The 23,873-nt window shown below is 48.9% G+C and overlaps 2 protein-coding genes across 2 annotated transcripts in view; one reads left to right on the top strand and one right to left on the bottom strand.

Annotated features, from left to right (window-relative positions):
• LOC146968216 (phosphatidylinositol 4,5-bisphosphate 3-kinase catalytic subunit alpha isoform) overlaps positions 1–21,268 on the bottom strand; it is a 37,842-nt gene extending 16,574 nt beyond the window's left edge. Inside the window, exons 1-22 of the mRNA XM_085760021.1 lie at positions 21,193–21,268; positions 12,222–12,351; positions 11,961–12,064; positions 11,727–11,889; positions 10,462–10,671; positions 9,625–9,692; positions 9,372–9,500; positions 9,181–9,234; positions 8,820–8,929; positions 8,570–8,711; positions 8,387–8,472; positions 8,175–8,280; positions 4,263–4,415; positions 3,910–4,041; positions 3,269–3,393; positions 3,076–3,157; positions 2,788–2,952; positions 2,526–2,629; positions 1,550–1,649; positions 1,348–1,419; positions 279–385; positions 57–178 (exon numbers count right to left, since the gene is read on the bottom strand). Coding sequence (XP_085616147.1) covers positions 57–178; positions 279–385; positions 1,348–1,419; positions 1,550–1,649; positions 2,526–2,629; positions 2,788–2,952; positions 3,076–3,157; positions 3,269–3,393; positions 3,910–4,041; positions 4,263–4,415; positions 8,175–8,280; positions 8,387–8,472; positions 8,570–8,711; positions 8,820–8,929; positions 9,181–9,234; positions 9,372–9,500; positions 9,625–9,692; positions 10,462–10,671; positions 11,727–11,889; positions 11,961–12,064; positions 12,222–12,306 — 2,419 coding nt within the window. The 5' untranslated portion in view covers positions 12,307–12,351; positions 21,193–21,268. The remainder of the gene's footprint in view (positions 1–56; positions 179–278; positions 386–1,347; positions 1,420–1,549; positions 1,650–2,525; positions 2,630–2,787; positions 2,953–3,075; positions 3,158–3,268; positions 3,394–3,909; positions 4,042–4,262; positions 4,416–8,174; positions 8,281–8,386; positions 8,473–8,569; positions 8,712–8,819; positions 8,930–9,180; positions 9,235–9,371; positions 9,501–9,624; positions 9,693–10,461; positions 10,672–11,726; positions 11,890–11,960; positions 12,065–12,221; positions 12,352–21,192) is intronic.
• Positions 18,114–23,873, top strand: part of LOC146968217 (uncharacterized) — a 40,725-nt gene continuing 34,965 nt past the window's right edge. The window contains exons 1-2 of the mRNA XM_085759812.1: positions 18,114–18,171; positions 21,566–21,621. Coding sequence (XP_085615938.1) covers positions 18,114–18,171; positions 21,566–21,621 — 114 coding nt within the window. The remainder of the gene's footprint in view (positions 18,172–21,565; positions 21,622–23,873) is intronic.

Raw genomic sequence — 23,873 nt, forward strand, 5'->3', positions numbered from 1 at the left:
AATGCCCTGCTGCTGCCCCGGAGGACCGGTGATGTCATCGGCGCCGAGCCACTTACCATCTCCGTTCTTGAAGATGATCTCGTTGTTGGTGAAGAGCAGCTCGGACATGATGTCGGGGTTCTCCCAGTTCAACCACAGGGGGCGCTTCGCCGAGGACATGATACGGCACTCCTCCAGCCTGCAGACAGGTGGAGAGGTGAGACAGGTAGACAGACAGACAGACAGACAGACAGGTAGAGAGATAGACCAGTCAGTAGCTCCGTCGGTCGGTGACTTGCCTGAGGTTTCCCAGCTGGTGAACCGGGTTCAGAGGAGAAACGAATCCCTGCAGAGCCTCCATGTAGTCTGGACGAGACATGTGTTCAACCAGGAACTTCATCTGAGTCTGACAGCCAATCACAGCACAGCAACAGGTCACCACCAGCCAATCACAGCACAGCAACAGGTCACCACCAGCCAATCACAGCACAGCAACAGGTCACCACCAGCCAATCACAGCACAGCAACATTTCATTCAGCGGAGAAACAGAGATCGTGGCTGTTTTCGAAACCGCATACTACTGTACTGCCTACTACATGCTGCGTTAGTATGTACTGTATACTGCATACTGCGTTAGTATACTTTATACTGCATACTGAATGTAGTATTCAGTCTGCTACTTCAGCAGACCGACACCGTTCACACCGCAGTATGCAGTATACAAGTTTCCCAGAATGCATTTCACAGCAACCGGTAGCAGTAGCTGTAAAACAGGCTAAAAGCTGTTTTATTTCTTGCTCTAGCGCTGTTATTACGTAACTTTATTACGTTTTAATATGTTTTCATGTGAGAAAGTAACTGTTTAGATCCCAAATATACGGCCAGTTTATCCAAACGACAGCTGTTTAAAAGTTTGCTCCGATGTTTTTCGGAGAAGTGAAGCTCCGCAGCGACCGGGACATCACAGAGGCAGCAGCCGGTCTGCAGAGCTGCTCGGCCGGCCAACCTCCGTCCTCATCCCGGGGGAGAAAACCATCGCTAATTAACTTACCCACAGGTTTTTAGAGGTTTACCACCGGCTGGTTAAAGTATTTCTAGGAGATAAATGTTGGTTTCAGTGATGAAATCTAACAGCTGTATCAGTAGCATTAGTTAGTCTGAATGTAAAGTGAAGCTTCCTGTGTGTATTGGACAGAAGAGCAGCGCTGCCTCGGGGCTCTGGAGCCTACGGACACAAACCACCACATTTACATCAATACATTTTTCGCATACTGTAGATTTTGCTTTTGTTTGCACTGCATTTTGGCCAAATCAGTACGTACTAGCAGGAGAGTATGCGGTTTCGAATACAGACAGTGTTTTCATACTTTCTGTGTCTCGTCCTTCTTCTCTTGTTTCAGCGTGTCAGTCAGGTTCACCAGTTTATCCATGGCCTCCACCTGCACACACGCACGCACGCACGCACGCACGCACGCACACACACACGCACACACACACACACACACAGTTTAAGAAGACGCCTCAGTGACCAATCAGAGCCCAGATGCAGGTCAGAGGGGCGGAGCTCACCTGTCTGTTCAGGTGCTTCAGGTACATGCCACAGGCTCTGCAGAAAGCTTCCAGCAGCAGCCCGAAGCGCCGCGACACCGTCTTGTTGTGCATCTCTGACCTGAGAGACGGGACGGAGACAACGCAGGTCAACGCTCAACGTCAGCGCTCGATGTCAACATTCAACGCTCAACGCCAGTCGCCCCCCTACCCCCCCTTTCCCCAATTGTTAAACCGGTCTGCTCTCTCTTCAGTCCGGTCAACGCTCAACGTCAATGCTGACGCTCAAAGCTCAACGCTCAACGCTCAATGCTCAACGCCGGCGCTCAACGTTGGTGCAACGGATGTGCACTCACTCCACACATAAAAGACGTGCTAACCAACCTGCTAAGTGGTTGTCAACCTCTTGGCGAAGAGGTTAGCGTCGTGGGATCGGACCCCACCTAGGGCAGGCCGTGAGAAACACAACGCAGAGGGCCAGATCGACATTGGCTACATTGGCATTGAGCGTTGACGTCAACACCAACGCTCAACGCTGACGCTCAACACCAACGCTCAACGCCGGCGCTCAACGTTGGCATTGAGCGTTGACGCTCAACACCAACGCTCAACGTCAATGCTCAACGCTCAACGTCAACGTCAATGCTCAATGCTCAACGTCAACGCTCAACGCTCAACGCTCAACGTCAACGCTCAACGTTGGCATTGAGCGTTGATGTCAACGCCAGCGCTCTGGGGCAAACGTTCCTCCAACATACACGCCAACGCTCAACACCAACGCTCAACGCCGGCGCTCAACGTCAATGCTCAACTTTCAACTTTCAACGCCAGCGCTCAACGTTGGCATTGAGCGTTGACGTCAACGCCAGCGCTCTGGGGGAAACGTTCCTCCAACACCAACGTTCAACGCTCAACGTCAACGCTCAATGCTCAACACTCAACGTCAACGTCAACGCTCAACGTTCCTCCAAACCAGAGGCCACGCCGCTCTACTCACTTTAGATGCCAGAAGAAGAAGTGTCCGATCCTCTGATTGGTCAGAGCTTTCTTGATGAGGAAACGAGCCAGAGGGTTGTCGAGGTACATCTCGTATTTCAGCACCTGGACACACAGAGCAGTTAGGGACTCCTCCTACTGCAGGAGGAGGAGAGAGACTCCTGTAGCAGGAGGAGGTGCAGAAGGAGGAGAGAGGAGAGAGGAGGAGGAGCAGAAGGAGGAGAGAGGAGAGAGGAGGAGGTGCAGAAGGAGGTGTCCTCTACCTGCACCAGCTGCAGCAGATACTGCGACAGCTTGTCGTCCGTCAGACTTTGCACGAGGCAGCGAAGCGCAAACTCTCTGACCATTGGGTCGGGAAAGTTACAGTCCAACAGCTCCAACGCCGACTCCGACTCCATCAGAGGCCACTCCTTCAGCAAGCAGTACATCTGGAGGAGGAGCAGGAGGAGGAGGAGCAGGAGGAGGAGGAGACCAATGAGTTTAACTAGTTTAAACTGAATCCATCGCGACTGTGAGGAGGAGGAGGAGGAGGAGGATGAGGAGGACGTTACCTGGGACACCTCGTCTCTGGAGTTCCACTTGACAGACAGAAGCAGCTTAGGAAGAGACTCTGGGATCTTTACACAGTAATGTCTGCAGAGAGAGAGACAGACAGACAGGTAGAGCAGACAGACAGGTAGAGACAGACAGGTAGAGCAGACAGACAGGTAGAGCAGACAGACAGGTAGAGACAGACAGACTCACCGGTGCCTCCAGAGGAAGTCCTTCTCCTGCTCCGACAGCTCGTACAGAGGATCTCTGGAGCAGAGACACCGCAGCTGCTCTCCATCGGCCGCCGAGACGCTGCTGTCACAGGCCAGACGGCTGCTCTGAGACCGAGACACGTCCGTCACCGCACAGACACACACTACACACTACACACTACACTACACACACTACACACACTACACACTACACTACACACTACACACTACACTACACACACTACACACTCATCTTTACCTAACGACAGCACGACAGCCCGTTGATCTCAATCAGAGTGAATCGTTAGTCTGCTGATGTAGCAGCAGCTAACGAGGCTGTGTTGTATTGATATGATCTTCTATGTATGTAACTAATTATCAACACTGAACTGGACACATACAGTCCTGAGTTTATTGTTATTACAGTGAGGGTTAAGGTTAGAGAACAAATCCATAATAACATATAATATCTATATAACATAATAAGTCTCTCACAGAATCCATTCATTTTAAATGAACTAGTATGTGAATGTAGATAAACTTCCAGTGTGTTGGTTCTACAACTATTGTGTGGTTTGATGTGTAGTAGTATAGGCCTACCTGTTAAATAAATAAGTAAATAAATCAATAAGTAAATAGTACCAGTCCATGGCAGTAACTGTATCCCAGCTCTCTGCTGATGGTCCAGTTGGCGTGTTCTTCTATCTGCTGCTCGTCTGGAAACACGACCATCTGGTTGAACCACGAGAACTCCAGCTCCACACACGGGGTCTCCTGGTGGTGAGACAGGCAGACAGACAGGTGGTGAGACAGGCAGACAGACAGGTGGTGAGACAGACAGACAGGTGGTGAGACAGGCAGACAGACAGGTGGTGAGACAGGCAGGCAGGAGAACTCAGCCTCTCCTGCACAAGACTTGGACTTTGGTAGGTGAAGGGACAGACAGACGGGTAGGTGGAGGGTCAGACAGACAGGTAGGTGGAGGCGTGGCGTACCTTGTTGGGATTCGAACCTGCGACTCCGATGGGGTTGAGCAGATCCTCCAGACCGTGAGGAACCGGCCAGAGACTCAGAGCCACTTTACCTGAGACCAGGATGTCCTTGTAGTCAAACAGGTTGACGTTTCCCCAGGCCAGAGGACAGTGCTCCTGACAGACAGACAGACAGGTGACAGAGAGACAGACAGGTGAGACCAGGATGTCCTTGTAGTCAAACAGGTTGACGTTGCCCCAGGCCAGAGGACAGTGCTCCTGACAGACAGACAGGTGACAGACAGACAGACAGACAGGTGAGACCAGGATGTCCTTGTAGTCAAACAGGTTGACGTTGCCCCAGGCCAGAGGACAGTGCTCCTGACAGACAGACAGGTGACAGAGAGACAGACAGGTGAGACCAGGATGTCCTTGTAGTCAAACAGGTTGACGTTGCCCCAGGCCAGAGGACAGTGCTCCTGACAGACAGACAGGTGACAGAGAGACAGACAGGTGAGACCAGGATGTCCTTGTAGTCAAACAGGTTGACGTTGCCCCAGGCCAGAGGACAGTGCTCCTGACAGACAGACAGACAGACAGACAGACAGGTGAGACCAGGATGTCCTTGTAGTCAAACAGGTTGACGTTTCCCCAGGCCAGAGGACAGTGCTCCTGACAGACAGACAGACAGACAGACAGGTGACAGAGAGACAGACAGGTGAGACCAGGATGTCCTTGTAGTCAAACAGGTTGACGTTGCCCCAGGCCAGAGGACAGTGCTCCTGACAGACAGACAGGTGACAGAGAGACAGACAGGTGAGACCAGGATGTCCTTGTAGTCAAACAGGTTGACGTTGCCCCAGGCCAGAGGACAGTGCTCCTGACAGACAGACAGGTGACAGACAGACAGACAGACAGGTGAGACCAGGATGTCCTTGTAGTCAAACAGGTTGACGTTGCCCCAGGCCAGAGGACAGTGCTCCTGACAGACAGACAGGTGACAGAGAGACAGACAGGTGAGACCAGGATGTCCTTGTAGTCAAACAGGTTGACGTTGCCCCAGGCCAGAGGACAGTGCTCCTGACAGACAGACAGACAGGTGACAGAGAGACAGACAGACAGGTGAGACCAGGATGTCCTTGTAGTCAAACAGGTTGACGTTGCCCCAGGCCAGAGGACAGTGCTCCTGACAGACAGACAGACAGGTGACAGAGAGACAGACAGACAGGTGAGACCAGGATGTCCTTGTAGTCAAACAGGTTGACGTTGCCCCAGGCCAGAGGACAGTGCTCCTGACAGACAGACAGGTGAGACAGATAGACAGGTCTTGACACAGACAGACAGGTGGACCCCTCCCTTTCCATCCATCCATCCATCCATTGTCCGCCGCTTATCCGAGTCCGGGTCGCGGGGGCAGCAGTCGGAGCAGGGATCCCCAGACTTCCCTCTCCCCGGACACTTCCTCCAGCTCTTCTGGGGGGACCCCAAGGCGTTCCCAGGCCAGCCGAGTGACGTAGTCACTCCAGCGTGTCCTGGGTCTTCCTCGGGGCCTCCTCCCGGTGGGACATGCCCGGAACACCTCACGAGGGAGGCGTCCAGGGGGCATCCTATACAGGTGCCCGAGCCACCTCAGCTGGCTCCTCTCGATGTGGAGGAGCAGCGGCTCTACTCCGAGCTCCTCCCGGGTGACAGAGCTCCTCACCCTGTCTCTAAGGGAGCGCCCCGCCACCCTGCGGAGGAAACTCATTTCGGCCGCTTGTATCCGGGATCCCGTTCTTTCGGTCATGACCCAGAGTTCATGACCATAGGTGAGGGTGGGAACGTAGATCGACCGGTAAATCGAGAGCTTTGCCTTTCGGCTCAGCTCCTTCTTCACCACGACGGACCGATACAATGACCGCATTACTGCGGCTGCCGCACCGATCCGCCTGTCGATCTCGTGCTCCGTTCTCCCCTCACTCGTGAACAAGACCCCAAGATACTTAAACTCCTCCACCTGAGGCAGGAACTCTCCCCCGACCTGGAGGGTGCAAACCACCTTTTTCCATGGCCTCGGACTTAGAGGTGCTGATTCTCATCCCAGCTGCTTCACACTCGGCTGCAAACCGCCCCAGTGCATGCTGAAGGTCCTGGCTCGAGGGAGCCAACAAGACCACATCATCTGCAAAAAGCAGAGATGAAATCAAGTGGCTCCCGAACCGTACCCCCTCCGGCCCTTGGCTGCGCCTAGAAATTCTGTCCATATAAATAATGAACAGAACCGGTGACAAAGGGCAGCCCTGCCGGAGTCCAACACGCACCGGGAACAGGTCTGACTTACTGCCGGCAATGCGAACCAAGCTCCTGCTCCGGTCATACAGGGACCGTACAGCCCTCAGCAGAGGGCCTCCGACCCCATACTCTCGGAGCACCTCCCACAGGATGCCACGTGGGACACGGTCGAAAGCCTTCTCCAAGTCCACAAAACACATGTGGACTGGTTGGGCAAACTCCCATGCACCCTCGAGCACCCTGCGGAGGGTGTAGAGCTGGTCCAGTGTTCCACGGCCAGGACGAAAACCGCATTGTTCCTCCTGAATCCGAGGTTCGACTATCGGCCGAATTCTCCTCTCCAGCACCCTGGAATAGACTTTCCCCGGGAGGCTGAGGAGTGTGATCCCCCGGTAGTTGGAACACACCCTCCGGTCCCCCTTTTTGAAGAGAGGGACCACCACCCCGGTCTGCCAGTCCAGAGGCTCTGTCCCCGACTGCCACGCGATGCTGCATAGGCGTGTCAGCCACGACAGCCCCGCAACATTCAGAGACTTGAGGTACTCAGGGCGGATCTCATTCACCCCCGGTGCCTTGCCACTGAGGAGCTTCCGGACTACCTCAGTGACTTCAGCTTGGGTGATGAATGAATCAACCTCTGAATCCTCAGCCTCTGCTTCCTCGGCGGAAGGTGTGTCAGTGGGATTGAGGAGATCCTCGAAGTATTCCTTCCACCGCCCGACGATATCCCCAGTCGAGGTCAACTGCTCCCCTCCTCCACTGTAAACAGTGTTGGCGGAGCACTGCTTCCCCCTCCTGAGGCGCCGGATGGTTTGCCAGAATTTCCTCGAGGCTGACCGGTAGTCCTCCTCCATGGCCTCCCCGAACTTTTCCCAGACCCGAGTTTTTGCTTCCGCGACCGCCCGGGCTGCCGTCCGCTTGGCCTGCCGGTACCCGTCAGCTGCCTCGGGGGTCCCTCGAGCTAGCCAGGCTCGGTAGGACTCCTTCTTCAGCTTGACGGCATCCCTTACTTCTGGTGTCCACCACCGGGTTCGGGGATTGCCGCCACGACAGGCGCCGGAGACCTTACGGCCACAGCTCCGGACGGCCGCGTCAACAATGGAAGTGGAGAACATGGTCCATTCAGACTCAATGTCTCCGGCCTCCCTCGGAATCCGGTCAAAGCTCTCCCGGAGGTGGGAGTTGAAGACCTCCCTGACAGGGGATTCTGCCAGACGTTCCCAGCAGACCCTCACGATACGCTTGGGTCTTCCAGGTCTGACCAGCTTCCTCCCCTGCCAGCGGATCCAACTCACCACCAGGTGGTGATCAGTTGACAGCTCAGCCCCTCTCTTCACCCGAGTGTCCAAGACATACGGCCGGAGGTCAGATGACACGACTACAAAGTCGATCATTGACCTCCGTCCTAGGGTGTCCTGGTGCCACGTGCACTGATGGACACCCTTATGCTCGAACATGGTGTTCGTTATCCCTTTCCTCTGCTGCTAAACCGGTCTGCCATCCAGTCCTCCCATTAAGCTGGTCTGTAAAGCCCTTTGAGACAAACTGGTGGTAAAAACGGGCTATACAAATAAAATTGCCTTGCCTTGGTGAGACAGACAGACAGACAGACAGACAGACAGACAGGTAGTCAGACAGACAGGTAGTCAGACAGACAGGTCCTACCTCCTTGGCTCCCTTCCTTCCCTTCACTGAGCAGATGGAGAGACAGAGTCGGGCCGAGCGAGGGAGGTCACACAGGTAAAGGTCATAGGTCAGCCACTCGTTCCACCTGCACACACACACACACAGGTGAGAGAGAGAGAGTGTGTGTGTCTGTGTGTGTATGTGTGTGTCTGTGTCAGTGTGTGTGTGTGTGTGTGTGTCTCAGTGTGTACCTGGGGTTCGAACAGGGGACTCTCTGTGTGTTGACGTTGTCACACAGTGGTTCTCCACCGTGATAGATTCCTGTCCTCACATAGATCTGAAAACACACACATGTTTAACAACATATGTAGAACACACACACACACACACAGACACACACACACACACACAGACACACAGACACAGACACACACCTTGTCGATGTCTCTGATGTTGACGTTGACGTAGGTGGCGCAGAGCAGCCGGACGCGCAGCAGCGTGTTGAAGGCCCAGAGGGAGCGAGGAGGAGAACCGTCGCCTCCACCGGGACACGGGGAGGGCTGAGGCGTCCGACGGCTGAAACACACACAACACAACACACAACACACACGTCATGCACCTGCTGCGCAAGCTCCTGATTGGCTGCGACGCCCGCGTGGGAAAGCGATTGGCTGTCGGTCGTACCTGTACGAAGGAGTGACGAAGCCCGAGGCGGGAAGCTGAGAGTAGAGGCTGTCCTTAGAGACGAGCATCAGGTGAGGGAGGCGACCCACCGTGATACAGGACCGGATGTACTGCAGACAGACAGGTGGAGAGGGTGAGACAGGTGAGACAGACAGGTGGAGAGGGTGAGACAGGAAGCTGAGAGTAGAGGCTGTCCTTAGAGACGAGCATCAGGTGAGGGAGGCGACCCATTGTGATACAGGACCGGACAGGTGGAGAGGGTGAGACAGACAGGTGGAGAGGGTAAGACAGGTGGAGACAGAAGGTGAGGGTGAGACAGGTTGAGGCAGAAGGTGAGGGTGAGACAGGTGGAGGCCATTACCTTGTACTGACTGAGAGGATACTTTTCCAGCAGGTATTCATCACAGCCACACACCTGAGGAGACAGACAGGTGGACATCATCATCATCATCATCATCATCACCTGTCTGTCTCTCTGGACACAGACAGGTGAGACAGACAGACAGACAGACAGACAGACAGACAGACAGACAGACAGACAGGTAGTTGTACCTTGAGGATGTACTGGCCCTGGTACTCCTGAACACAGAGGCGGAGCTGCTGAGGCGACAGGTGCATCGACCGACTCTTCTTCCTGATGGACTCAGCTATCAGCTGCTCAGGTAGACTGTCATGGGTCACCTGTAGAGGACAGGACAGTGATGTCATCGTCTCACACAGGACAGTGATGTCATCGTCTCAGTGTGAGGCACCTGTCTGTCTCACCATGGACCACAGCAACACTTCACCTTTCAGGATTATTTACCTTCAGCGTGTACTTCTGTTTGGAGTTGGACGGAGACACAATCACCCAGATGGTCACAATCAGCCTCCCTGCAGACAGACAGGTAGAGAGACAGACAGGTAGGTAGAGAGACAGACAGGTAGAGAGACAGACAGACAGGTGGAGAGACAGGTAGGTAGAGTGACAGACAGACAGGTAGAGAGACAGACAGACAGGTAGAGAGACAGACAGGTAGGTAGAGAGATAGACAGACAGGTAGAGAGACAGACAGGTAGAGACAAAGTGTTATCTACTATCAAGGTGGATCTATCTATTTTTTATTTTTTTATTTAACCTTTGGTTAAAGCAGAAGTCAGGTGAATGTTTGTGTTAATCTAAGTCTTAAATAGTTGTATCTTCCGACAGCAATCACTTCTATAGAGTGTTTGGTCTGAAACACGGGTCTGTCAGTCACTCTGCTCTGCTCTGAGCCCAGGAGAAAACTTTCCTTGTATCCTACAACCTTTATCCAATGAGGAGAGAGAACGGCATAAAGGGGCAGTCCTCTCTGTGTGTGCAGCCAAGGGATGCGCCTGAATGTGGTGACGTAGGGACGAGGACCAATAGATCCATGACGAGGGCGGGGGCTGCTAACTCCATCTGCTGACAGGAAGTTAGCCAAAACCACCGGATCGCTCACTGCTGCTTTAACCAGGCGGAATCCATTCTTATTTACAGTGATGCCTGACAGGAGGCTTCTTGATGGACATCTGGTCAAGCTACGTGAGGTCATCACCTGGCAGGTGACCCTGTGTTACCTGGGTTACCTTTGTCCAGTTTGTTGTAGATGTGTTGGGGCAGTTGACCCTGTGTGTTTACCTTTGTCCAGTTTGCTGTAGATGTGCTGGGGCAGCTGGGGGCAGGACTCCACGTTGGGGGGGTAAACGTACAGCGCCTGGCTGTGGGCACCGCCCCCCTCCCTCTCCTCCATGGCCTCTCTGCAGACGCTCAGAATGGCCCGGCGGAAGTCCTGGATCTCTGGATCCTTCATCATCTCAAACTCACACACCGGCATCCCAATGGCAAACCCTGAAGGAGGAGGGACAACAGATGTAGCGTATTAGATGTAGTGTCTCAGTAGAGACCCAGAGAAACCACCAACCACCTGGAACCTGCATCACTCCAGACTCAGGAACTCCGTCCTAGAGAGAGACACCTGTCCAGGACGGCAGCAGTGACATCGGCCCTAACTGGACCCTGGTTTGACCTCCTGACCCTGATGGGGTCTAAAGTCTGTATGATGTTTAAACATCTTGTTGTTACAACCAACACACGCTGTACAAGTAAATCGTCCACGATGTACGACCAAAGCTCATTATTTATGTCCGATCATCAGCGGGTGCAAACGCTCTATCGTCACTCCACTCTACGGACATACTGTCACTCCACTCTACCGTCATTCCACTCTATGGATATACCGTCACTCCACTCTACCGTCACTCCACTCTACGGATATACCGTCACTCCCGTCACTCCACTCTATGGATATACCGTCACTCCCGTCACTCCCGTCACTCCACTCTATGGATATACCGTCACTCCCATCACTCCACTCTATGGATATACCGTCACTCCACTCTACCGTCATTCCACTCTATGGATATACCGTCACTCCCGTCACTCCACTCTATGGATATACCGTCACTCCCGTCACTCCACTCTATGGATATACCGTCACTCCCGTCACTCTACTCTATGGATATACCGTCACTCCCGTCACTCCACTCTATGGATATACCGTCACTCCCGTCACTCCACTCTATGGATATACCGTCACTACCACTCTACGGACATACCGTCACTCTACTCTACCGTCACTCCCGTCACTCCACTCTATGGGTACCGTCACTCCACTCTACGGATATACCATCACTCCCGTCACTCCACTCTATGGATATACCGTCACTCCCGTCACTCCACTCTATGGATATACCGTCACTCCCGTCACTCCACTCTATGGATATACCGTCACTCCACTCTATGGGTACCGTCACTCCACTCTACGGATATACCGTCACTCCACTCTACGGATATAACATCACTCCACTCTACGGATAAACCGTCACTCCCATCACGGTACCTACCGATCTCTCGGTTGAGGATCTTCTCCTCCCGGTTGCCCAGCGGCTCGATGACCTTCAGGATCGGGTGGAACAGTCGGAGGTCACACAGTCGCCTGGTCTCGTCATAAAACTCCTCCCTCTCCGCCTCCTGGGTCACGCCCACAAAGATGTAGCACGACTCCTCCTGGCCAATCAGAGAGCAGAGATTACATCACAGTCTATCATGGGGGGGGGTCAAAGGTCAGACGGACTCACCTGCAGCAGGTGGTACAGCGGATACTTCCTGGCCTCAGTGAACAGCTGCTGCTTGATGTTGATGAGAGGAGTTTCTCTGAGGCACTCCAGACTGACCATCATCCCTAGACACACAAGGACACATCAGGGACTGATCAGGGACTGGACCGGACCGGACCGGACTAGACTGGACCGGACCAGACTGGACCGTACCGGACCAGATAGGACCGGACCGGACTGGACCGTACCGGACCGGACCGGTTGAAACCAGGAGACTCTCACCGTTGGGGAGGCAGCAGTCCACCAGGATGCGGGGCGGCATCAGATGGAGCCCCCATAGTTCCCCGGACGACGGCCTGGGTGCCATGGTAACGCCTTATCGTCAAGCAGGCTCACGCCTGCACCGGGCTATCTGGACAGGTTAGACAGGTAGAGACAGACAGGTGAGAGACAGACAGACAGACAGACAGACAGACAGGTGAGAGACAGACAGACAGACAGACAGACAGACAGACAGGTAGAGACAGAGACAGAAGACCTCATTTATCAAACTTGCGCTGGTGTAGATTCTGGTGTAAATATCAGCGAGCACCAAGTGTCTCGTGTGATTTACTAAAAGTGTGTACGCTGCTGATTTCGGCGTAGAACCGGCGTGGTGGTGATAAATCCGGCGGCTGAAAACGAGCGTAATTTAAATGTCACGCCCCGATATATTCCTGCTTTAGAGGCGTCGCCCTGCCCCTTTTACCACATGGAGACACGGAAGACGGCCAAGAAGAGACTTTACTGACATTACCGCGGTGAACAGGGAGAGGGCGGCAACATTAAATATCTGGACATTGATAGATTGATAGTTTCTGTGATTGATAGATTGATAGTTTTAGTGATTGATAAGCGTCATCCCGGTGGATGGAGGCTGCAGACGTACGTGTCACCGACCACGTCAGGAAACCCAGCGATCTCATGAAATGCTCCTGCAGTTTACTAAACACAAGTGACTGAGGAGAAATCATATAGGCATATTATTCTTTCTTTATTCTTAGATTCTTTGTATTGGAAGCCCAAGAACAAACCAGAGAAGTCTTTCGTACAAAAGTAGTAGGCTGGTTGACTTCCGGTGGCGCGCTACACGGCATGGCAGCATAGTGACTGAGCTCCAGGCATCAGCCTCAAATTCAATAATCTTTACTCAATAGGACTACACATAAACAAACAAATTACACTCCGCTTCGACGATGAACGTTGACAAAGCCAAGAAAGAAAGGTACGACCTGCGCAGTAACCCAGAAAGAGAACTCGAGACGGAGGCTGAAGCTAGCGAAACTCCGAATCAAGATGGAGGCGGCAGGGAGACCGAAACTTTGGATTCAATACGCACGGCGGTGAGTGAAGTTTTGACTACGGGAATGGCAGCGCTACAAGCCGAATTGAAAAAAGACCTCTCAGACTTCCGCGCGTGCTTCATGGAAGATATCAAAAAACAAATGGACGAATTTGTATCAGAAGTAAACCGGAAAATACAGGATGTGACAGGCCAAATTGAGGGGGCAGTGGAACGCGTGAGCCAGATGGAGGAAAACATGCTCGGCATGGAAAGATGGGACATTGGAGTCAAAGACACTCTCACCCAGCTGCTCACTAAACAACGGGCGCTACAGGAAAAAGTGACTGATCTGGAAGGGCGCTCTCGGCGCAATAATATCAGGATTTATGGCATCCCGGAGGACGCCGAGGGCACGTCTGCAGTGACTTTTATTGAAAACTTCATCACGACGGAGCTGGGGAGCGATCCCGGCCGTGGACTGGGAATTGAGCGCGCGCACCGCGCCTTGGCATCAAAACCACCACCGAGTGCCCCCCCACGCTCCATGGTGGTTCGTTTCCTCCAGTTCTCAGTCAAAGAAAAGATCCTTCACGCAGCCTGGAAAAAAGAGCTCCGTGTCCAAAACAAACGGGTGTATTTTGATCATGATTATGCAACGGAGGTACAGAACCAAAGGAAGGAATATATACCCATCAAGAAAATACTGCGAGAGAATGGCGTACGCTTCCAGACCCCGCTGACAAAACTGCGAGCCTTTTTTGACACGGGCCCCGTAACTTATAACAGCGCCGCACAAGCAGCAGAAGATTTGCGGAGGAGAGGATACACGGTGGGCGAGATCCCCGGCAGGACCAGGAGCAAAGACATCTCGGAGGAGACACTGGCTCGGCTTCTCCCCTGGGAGACGACGGAGGCCCGACCCGGTAGAGAAAAACAAAGATTCCAGCGGCAGATCCGAGATAAGCTGAAGGAATATCGCAGAACGGAACCGGGAGCAACAGCAAGGGATGAGTGAGACACTTAATGATAACCTCCCCACTATCTTATTATTACGTTAAAATACAGGCTGGTGCCTATGGGCAATAGACAGAGCCACCAAACTCTCTTTTCTTTTTCTTTTTTTTCTACTGAGTGAGGGCCCCACCCTGTGGCCAGCTCCCTCACTGTCGAAAGCGACATGACAGCTTTTCTGATGGAGGTTCAGTTCACTGTTCTACTTCGTTCTCGATGTTCATCTGTTTTATACTGTATTGTTTATTACCATTGGTCCGGGGTGATACAAGAATGTTTCAATTGCAAGACTGATGCATTATCAACACTATAATATACAGTCCCTGAATGTAAATGGGCTGAATAACCCCGTCAAAAGAAGCAAAATGATTGCTAAAATAAAAAAGGAAAAAGTAAACGTGGCATTTTGGCAGGAAACGCACCTTTCAGGTGCTGAACATGAAAAACTTAAAAAGATGGGGTATAGAAATACTTTCTTTTCATCATATAAGAAAGGAAAAAGAAGGGGAGTAGCTATATTGATCTCAAATGCGGTCAAATTCGAATTTATATCCCAAATTAATGATAGAGAAGGTAGATTTGTTTTGGTGAAAGGAAAAATAGACCAAAAAGAAGTAACATTATTTAATGTCTATGCTCCCCCGGGAAGCAATATAACCTTTTTCAGAAAGATATTTGAATTAATTACATCACAAACGTATGGGACTCTTATTTGTGCAGGAGATTTCAATATGCTTCTGAACCCTTCTTTAGATACAACCAATAGAACAAGGAAAAGGAATTTGACTGAAAAACGCATAAACAAAGTACTTAAAGATTTGGGACTTATTGATGTGTGGCGGGCTCTGAATGGATCAACCCCAGGTTATACTTTTTATTCTGCAAGACACGCAGTCCATTCAAGGATTGATTATTTTTTCATGTATAACAAAGATCTTCATAGGTTGAAATGTTGCAGAATAGGTCAGAGGGATCTTTCAGACCACTCAGGGATTTCTCTAACCTTACATTTAGATGGAAGACAGCGAAACACTTTGTGGCGACTTAATACTGGCTTGCTAAATGACCATATCTTTAGAGATTCAATGGAAAAGGACTTTGCACTATATATGCAGGACAATAATAATGGAGAGGTAAACCCCAGCATATTGTGGGACGCTGCTAAAGCTGTTCTCAGGGGGAAGATTATTGCCAGGACAGCTGCACTAAAAAAAATAAAGACCCAAAAGTTAGCTGGCCTACAGGAAAAACTGAGAAACTTGGAACAAATACATATAACAAATAAAGAACCCTCGATCATACAACAAATTAGACATACTAAACAGGAAATAGATAAAATATTAAGCGAGGAGGTGGAGAAAAATATAAGATTCATGAAACAAAGATATTATGAGGCTGGCCCCAAGGCTGCAAAATTATTGGCTTGGAGGCTCAAAAAACAACAGGCAGAAAACACTATCCATAAGATCAGGGATCCTACTACAAATAGAATTACTAACAATCTGGACGGCATACAAAAAGCATTTGAAAGATATTATAAATCTTTATACTCTCAGTCAGAACAGGTTAATAGCCACTCAGCTGCTGAATTTTTGAGCTCTTTAGACCTTCCCACGTTAGGTAAAGAAGCTAACGATAAACTTACCTCGCCAATAACAAAGGAGGAAATAAGTAAAGCCATCTCAAGCTTGAACACTAACAAATCACCTGGGACGGATGGCTTTCCTCCAGAATGGTATAAGTCAATGAAAGATCACCTGCTCCCCTATTTGGAGTCCAGCTTTAATTATATTCTAAAAGGAGGCTCCCCCCCCCCCCTCCTGGAGAGAGGCCTTCATATCTGTGATCCCCAAAGAAGGGAAGGATAGAGTGGACTGTAAAGGGTACAGACCCATTAGTGTTTTAAATTCAGACTATAAATTGTATGCCACCATCCTTGCAAAAAGAATGGAACCTGTAATGCCCTTACTAATAGACGAGGATCAAACAGGATTCATAAAGAATAGACAGACACAGGACAACATAAGAAGAGCCTTACATACTATCGAACAGATTAACAAAGATCAAATCAGTGCCATCATTCTCAGCTTAGATGCTGAAAAAGCTTTTGATTCAGTCGGGTGGGAATATCTGTATTTAGTTATGAAAAGATTCAATTTTAGTAAGGATTTTATACACTGTATCCAGGCACTTTACACCTCCCCCACGGCAAGAATCAAAGTTAATGGCAGTCTGTCTGACTCTATAACTTTACAACGTGGCTGCAGGCAGGGCTGCCCCCTCAGTCCCAGCCTATTTAATTTATTCATCGAACCCTTAGCCCAAGCAATACGCCAGGAAATAGAATTAGAGGGTATATCCATGGGAGGAGAGGAATATAAAATAAGTCTGTATGCGGACGACGTGTTGATCACAATAAAAAATCCTAATTCAGGCCTGCCTCTGTTAATGAAAATGCTAGAAACATATGGGGGATATTCAGGATATGCCCTAAATATACATAAAACACAGGTTATGACATTTAATTACACACCTAATGAAGAAATCAACGTAACGTGTAGTTTTAAATGGAACACGCCCTTTATTAAATATCTGGGAGTAAATTTGCCTAAAGACATGTCACAGTTATTCAATATTAACTATAACAGTAGCCTATTAACAAAAAAATATATGATGACCTTGATGGGTGGAGCCTGTTGCCTCTTGACTTTGGAAGCAGAATTAGATCAATAAAAATGAATATTCTCCCTAGGTTATTATATCTTTTTTTATCATTGCCAGTGGAAATCCCTCTGAAACAATTTAGAGAGTGGAACAAACATATTTCACGATTCATTTGGAATAAACAGAGACCAAGGGTAAAATTTTCCACCCTTCAGCTTCCGGAAGAGAGGGGCGGCAGGGCCCTCCCATCTTTAAGGGACTATTATTTAGCAGCCCAACTGAGGCCTCTTGTATATTGGTGTAACCCTTCTTATGAAGCGAAATGGAAAACCATGGAGTTATCTTTAACAGATACACCAATCCATTCACTGCTTGGCTGTGCGGGGATGGAGAAAAAAACACTACATACAGAGAGCCAATGGGTGAACTGTTCATTGAAGGTATGGGGTGAGGTGATTAAAAAATTTGAACTCCAGAAACAGATAAAACTACTTAGATGGCCAGCGTATGACCCCGAATTCACACCAGCATTATTAGATCACAGATATAAACAATGGACCTATTATGGTGTTACTGCTCTATGCAAAATTGTTAAAAAATGGGAACTTATCAGCTTTAAAGATTTGTGTCAAATGTATGGACTAGGTGGGCAAGACTTCTACAGGTATTTACAGGTCCGTGATTATTTTTGTAAAAAGCTAAAAGGTTGTAACCCAGCAGAGCTATCATTGTTTATACATATATTTATGGATGCATACAACTCTGGGAAAATTAAAGGACTTATAAGCAAGCTATACCACAGCATCACCTCTCTGAAGAAGGACTCAACTGACTACATAAAACAACGGTGGGAAAAGGAGTTAAATACTGTAATAACAGAGGACATGTGGTCAAAGGCCTGGAAAACACAATCATCCTCCACCAATTCATGGACCTGGAGAGATTTTTGCTGGAAAAGTTTAATTCGTTTTTTTATAACTCCCAAACAGAAGTCCAAACAGACTGGTACACAAATGACCTGCTGGAGAGAATGTGGAGAAGCTCTTGCTGATCATGCCCATATTTTTTGGTCTTGCCCCTCCATTCAGTCTTTTTGGAGAGAAGTGACAAAAATTATCTCAAAGGTTCTATGTTTTAATATGAATGTATTGTTCACAACTCTCTACCTTGGGAATATGCCAGATGGGTTGAGTGAAGCTGATCAGTATCTACTCAGGGTCTTGCTGGCCTCAAGTAAGAAGGCCATCACAAAATGTTGGCTCCAGAAAAATGCTCCCACTACAGAATCTTTTGTTGGTATTGTAAAACAACTACATGTACTAGAGCAAATGACATACTCAATCAGACTCCAAAAAGATCTAGGTGAAAAACGGTGGCAGAAATGGAAAGACTACTTAGCAAATGAATGAGACTGTATGCACACATTTGTCTTGAGGACTTATTGATCACCCCCGGACCTTGAATATGGGTAATTGTTCAATGTCTTGTATCTGTTTTTTGTTCTGTACTAAAAGTTGAAAATGACTTTTAAATAAAGAGTTTAAAAAAAAAAAAAAAGTAGTAGGCTAACGTTTACTCAGGTCACAGATAAAGTCCATCAGGAAATGGGTCACATTTATCTTCTTGGGCTGGGCCTGCCCCGTACAGAGGTTGGATGTTCTCAGCATGTTCTCAGAATGTGATAAGCAACATGTGTGTGTGTTGTTGTTCAGGTGTGTATCTAATGTAACAGACCTAACTGACAGACTAAGAGAACTCAGCAGTTACATGATGTCCTTGTTTATCAGGCTAGAGTCACACTATCCGGCTTCATGTTCACACACATCGGGTTATGTGCGTTCAAGTACTAAAATAGAATACATGATATCTCAAAACATAGGGTGACATCAGGTAAATTGGGCCATCAGGTAAAATGAGCCAGTTAAGGTTTGAGCCTCCTAGCTTTTTAAGTTTTAACAGGCAATGGCTGTAAATGATTTAAAATTGTTGCTACAACTGTACTTGAAAAAAAACAATAGATTTGAGTCTCTGGTTGCTGTTGTGGGTGGGACGATGCTTTATATCCAGCCTGCTGAGGAGAAGTGTGCCAAAAGTGGCCTGGCAAACAAATTTCACTTGAAACTGATAAGGTTGATAACTCCATAAAAAAACAGATCTACAATAAAAAATGTGATTTATAATACACATTGTGATTCCCCCCATTGGATAGAATGCAAAATTCTTGCTAAGCTTACTTATTTTTAATTTAAATGCATTTTTGTGGGTGGCTCAATTTACCTTAATGCATCATGGTAAATTGAGCCATGCATTTCAGCTAAAATGGGCCACATACAAAACACAGTCTTACACTGAAGTTACACAGAAAGTGAGGCTGCAAAACATGTTCAAAGTTAGATATATATCCAAGGTTGGTCAGTGCCACTCATGGTGCCATTAGCACTGTGGGGGAAAAAATGGCATCTATAATACCACACACACACATTCACACACAGTAAAAGAGCCTATAACATAGTCAGCTAACAAAGAGCATAGCAACAACATGATCATGTAATTTTAAAATGCATTTTAAGATTAAAAAATGTCTTCAACCTCTTATGTATTCACTGTTAATGTTAAGTTTAGTGTTGTAGTTTAGTAGTAGTGTCAATTAATTATTAAAATTGTAATGATTTCTGCTAAAATTACTGTGTTGTTCTCTCTTGGCCCAATTTAACTGAACGGCTGGCCCATTTTACCTGAACCTTCATCGTACCTTGAGAGGGAACATCCCGATACTTTAACTCTCATAATTCCAAAATAATTATACTTTTTAATTTTTTTTTCACACAGAAACATTTAAGAGACCTATGTCGATTTTTAAAAATATCAATGGATTTCATGCATAGCGTTTTTGATGGTCTTATTAATCGTTTACCAAAAAGTGGCCCATTTTACCTGACTTCACCATACATGACTTTATGACCATCAGCACCACTGGCATGGTTCGACTGATGGAGGGATGTGAAACACCGGCCCGATGTCCCACTGACGGGAAAAAACAAAACAAACACATTTGGCCGTGGAGATGAGCTGCACCTGGACAGGTAGCCTTCCTGCATGTTCTACGCTGGTTCCAGATGTGCGTCCACTTGGAGCACATCCATGAATGTTCTATAAACGCCCGACACTGTTTGAGTCAATTTAAAACATTGCACAGACTTCATTACTCCCAAACAAAGCTGCATAGAGTATTTCCTGAAGTCTCTCCCTTGTGTGAGAAATGTGAGTCCATGGAGGGAACCCTCTCACAGTTTCGCTCTCTGCCCCAAACTTCTAAATTATTGGCATGAAATGTTTGATTTCTTTTCGTAGATTTTTGGGGATTCAATTAGACGCAGATCTTAGTTGAATAATTCTGGGAACATCTGAGGGGCTAAGGAAGCTAAATAGTACTCACGGTACTGCCCCTTTTTTTCTTTTTTTTTTGTCCTGTCTGTTTTGTTTTATCTGCCTTGTTGATGTTACTTGTTATTCAGTTTTGTCAGTAGTTTTTTTGTTAGGGATTACTTTTTATTTCTGTAAAAAACATGGAAACGTGACTGTCGACTGTTCATTTCTTTATGTGATCAGTTTCCTAATAAATATATTTGAAACAAATGTGCGTCCGCCTGGTGAGAGCTGGCGTGACCGTACGCTCACGCTCAGGTTGATAAATGCCGATGCTTGCGGTGAATCTGGTGAAGCTACACCTTTATCAGGGCCAGCGTGTGAGCTGCTTTGGTTTTAATGTTCAAATCTCCTCAGTTTGTTTCCACTGAAGTCGCCAAACAAAGAAAGTAGGACACACACACACACACACACACACACACACACACACACACACACACACACACACACACACCTCTGTGTTTCCTGTGTGTGTGTGTGTGTTTCCTGTTGACCTGCCGACTCAGGAAGAAGCTGGAGAGATTTTAACTGTAAAGAGCAGCCAGCGGTTGTGACGTCACGCCGAGGCCACGCCCTCTGTGACGTCACGGCGAGGCCACGCCCCCCCCCCTCACTGAGTACTGTGTGTACCTACTGCAGCAGTAAGTACTACTACTACTACTACTACTACTGAATGATCATTATACAACAACAACAGTGACGTCACACACCGAGCCTTCCTCCTCCTCCTCCTCCTCATCATCACCATGACCTCAGACTGGGAGATGTGTGGTTGCCATGACAACGGCAGCAGCCAGCGCAGCCTCTTTGTTCCGTCTTGTCACTCACCTGAGCGCGCGGCCACCGGTCCAGCGGCGCGAGGCTCCGGACATCGCGTCACTCCTCCTCCTCCTCTTCTTCCTCCTCCTCTTCTTCTCTTCTTTCTGTTTCTCTTTCTGTCTCCTTCTCTCCTCCTTCTCTTTCTCCTCCTCTCTCTGTCTCTCAATTTCTATTTCTCTTTCTCTCTCCTCCTCTTCTCTCTCCTCCTCTTCTGTCTCTTTGTCCCCGTCACGTCTGAACCGGCGAATCCATCAGTCACCGACACAAAGACGCAGCGTCTGTCTGTCGGTCTGTGTGTGTGTCTGTCTCTCTCTGTGTGTGTGTGTGTGTGTGTGTGTCGGTCTGTGTGTGTCTGTCTCTGTGTGTGTGTCTGTGTGTGTAGCGGAGCCGCAGAACAATGTGCAGCAGCAGCAGCAGCAGGAGGAGGAGGAGGAGGAGGTGCGGGCTCTTCCTGTCCTCTTCCTCTTAAAGGGCCAGCAGCCCTCTCCTCTCCCTGCCCCGCCGTGACGTCATTAAAGGGCCAGCAGCCCTCTACTCTCCCTGCCCCGCCGTGACGTCATTAAAGGGCCAGCAGCCCTCTACTCTCCCTGCCCCGCCGTGACGTCATTAAAGGGCCAGCAGCCCTCTCCTCTCCCTGCCCCGCCGTGACGTCATTAAAGGGCCAGCAGCCCTCTACTCTCCCTGCCCCGCCGTGACGTCATTAAAGGGCCAGCAGCCCTCTACTCTCCCTGCCCCGCCGTGACGTCATTAAAGGGCCAGCAGCCCTCTACTCTCCCTGCCCCGCCGTGACGTCATTAAAGGGCCAGCAGCCCTCTACTCTCCCTGCCCCGCCGTGACGTCATTAAAGGGCCAGCAGCCCTCTACTCTCCCTGCCCCGCCGTGACGTCATTAAAGGGCCAGCAGCCCTCTACTCTCCCTGCCCCGCCGTGACGTCATTAAAGGGCCAGCAGCCCTCTCCTCTCCTTGCCCCGCCGTGACGTCATTAAAGGGCCAGCAGCCCTCTCCTCTCCTTGCCCCGCCGTGACGTCATTAAAGGGCCAGCAGCCCTCTCCTCTCCTTGCCCCGCCGTGACGTCATTAAAGGGCCAGCAGCCCTCTCCTCTCCCTGCCCCGCCGTGACGTCATTAAAGGGCCAGCAGCCCTCTACTCTCCCTGCCCCGCCGTGACGTCATTAAAGGGCCAGCAGCCCTCTCCTCTCCCTGCCCCGCCGTGACGTCATTAAAGGGCCAGCAGCCCTCTCCTCTCCCTGCCCCGCCGTGACGTCATCAGCTTATTATGGGCCGGGGTTTCTGGATTTTTTTTAAATTTCAATTTCAGTTTTAATTTAAACAGCTTTATCAGCAGGACAAGACAGAGCTTATATTGCTTATATATAACAATGAAATAATATTAATAAAGATAAACAGATGAGTAAGTGACAATCAATGGCAAAACATAAACAATAACAATAAAATATAAACAACTTAACAATTGACCCTTTGTTGGCCTTCTGATTGGTTGCTGATCCACCAATCAGAGCGCTTCTCCCCATGTCACGTGTTGCACAACATTCTAAGGTTGGACAACCCTGGAATGAAACCCTATGAAACAAGATAGGTAGACAGCAAGTTTTTCGGCAAAAACTACTTTATCATTTTTCAATATGGTTAAAATGTGTCTGGGGTTCCTGCAATAGCAACTCACAATATCTGACTGGAACGTATTCCCCGAGTCATTTTTATCCCATTCCCCAAACCTAAGACATCAATAAACATACTTAGCCTATGTAGGCTACTGTATACATATTACTTTAACCTTCTGTTGTGTATTTAGTTAAGCTTAATAATAGGGTTTGGGGGTGGTCCACTAGGGGGAGCTCTAGGATAGGTCAGGGGTTAATTGCATAGGTTTGTTTGTTGTTGTTGTTGTGCAGTCCTCATGAGAAGTGAGCCTGTTTTTCCCTGGCTGTACTGAAGTGCTATTGAAGCTCATTCATTCTCCAGTCCACTCTCTGGTCGTGTTCATAGACAGAGAAGATCTAATACCTTCATAATTATCTAGCAAACGTAACATTACCGCTGCTAATGTCTTTTGAACTTTGTGAAGTTTTACGAGGAGAAACGGGAGATCGGCGGAGATTAAGCGTTAGCTTGTAGCTAACGTTAGCTAGCGCCGTTAGCTACTAGCTAGTGAGTGACCAAAACAATGATTTTTCCCCATTTTTCGGAAAAGTCAGGTAATGCCCGTTCAATCGCTATTGAGCCACGTCTGTCCTCTATCATGGACACTATTTTTCTGATCTATAAGTTAATTCAAATTTTCCTTACAAGCAATTTAAATCTGCCTAATTTTCAATGGTTTCCAATGGGAGTTAACCCTTCCGTGACCATTGTTTGTCCAACCTAGCAACAGTAACCGTGGGGGGCGGGGCCTTTACAAAGGGTCAATTGTGACATTTATCAGTCACCGAGCCACTAGAGACCAGACTCACCCGATCTGACTGTTGTCATACCATTGAATAGACGTAATCCGGGTACCATCATCCCACAAATATGGGCCAGTAGGGCCCTACTCTACCTACTAGTAGGTGCAGGAGGCTGTTATCACCTATTCATCTGGTTGACCCAATGTTATTAATGCCCAGTAGGCACAGAAGGTTGATCATTAGAGCTAGGATCTTGTCCATGAAAAACAATTTAAAAAAAAAAGATA

The sequence above is a fragment of the Trachurus japonicus genome, chromosome 18 (genome assembly GCF_045865225.1).
Source record: "Trachurus japonicus isolate A0001 chromosome 18, Traja_1.0".
Lineage (NCBI taxonomy): Eukaryota > Metazoa > Chordata > Actinopteri > Carangiformes > Carangidae > Trachurus > Trachurus japonicus.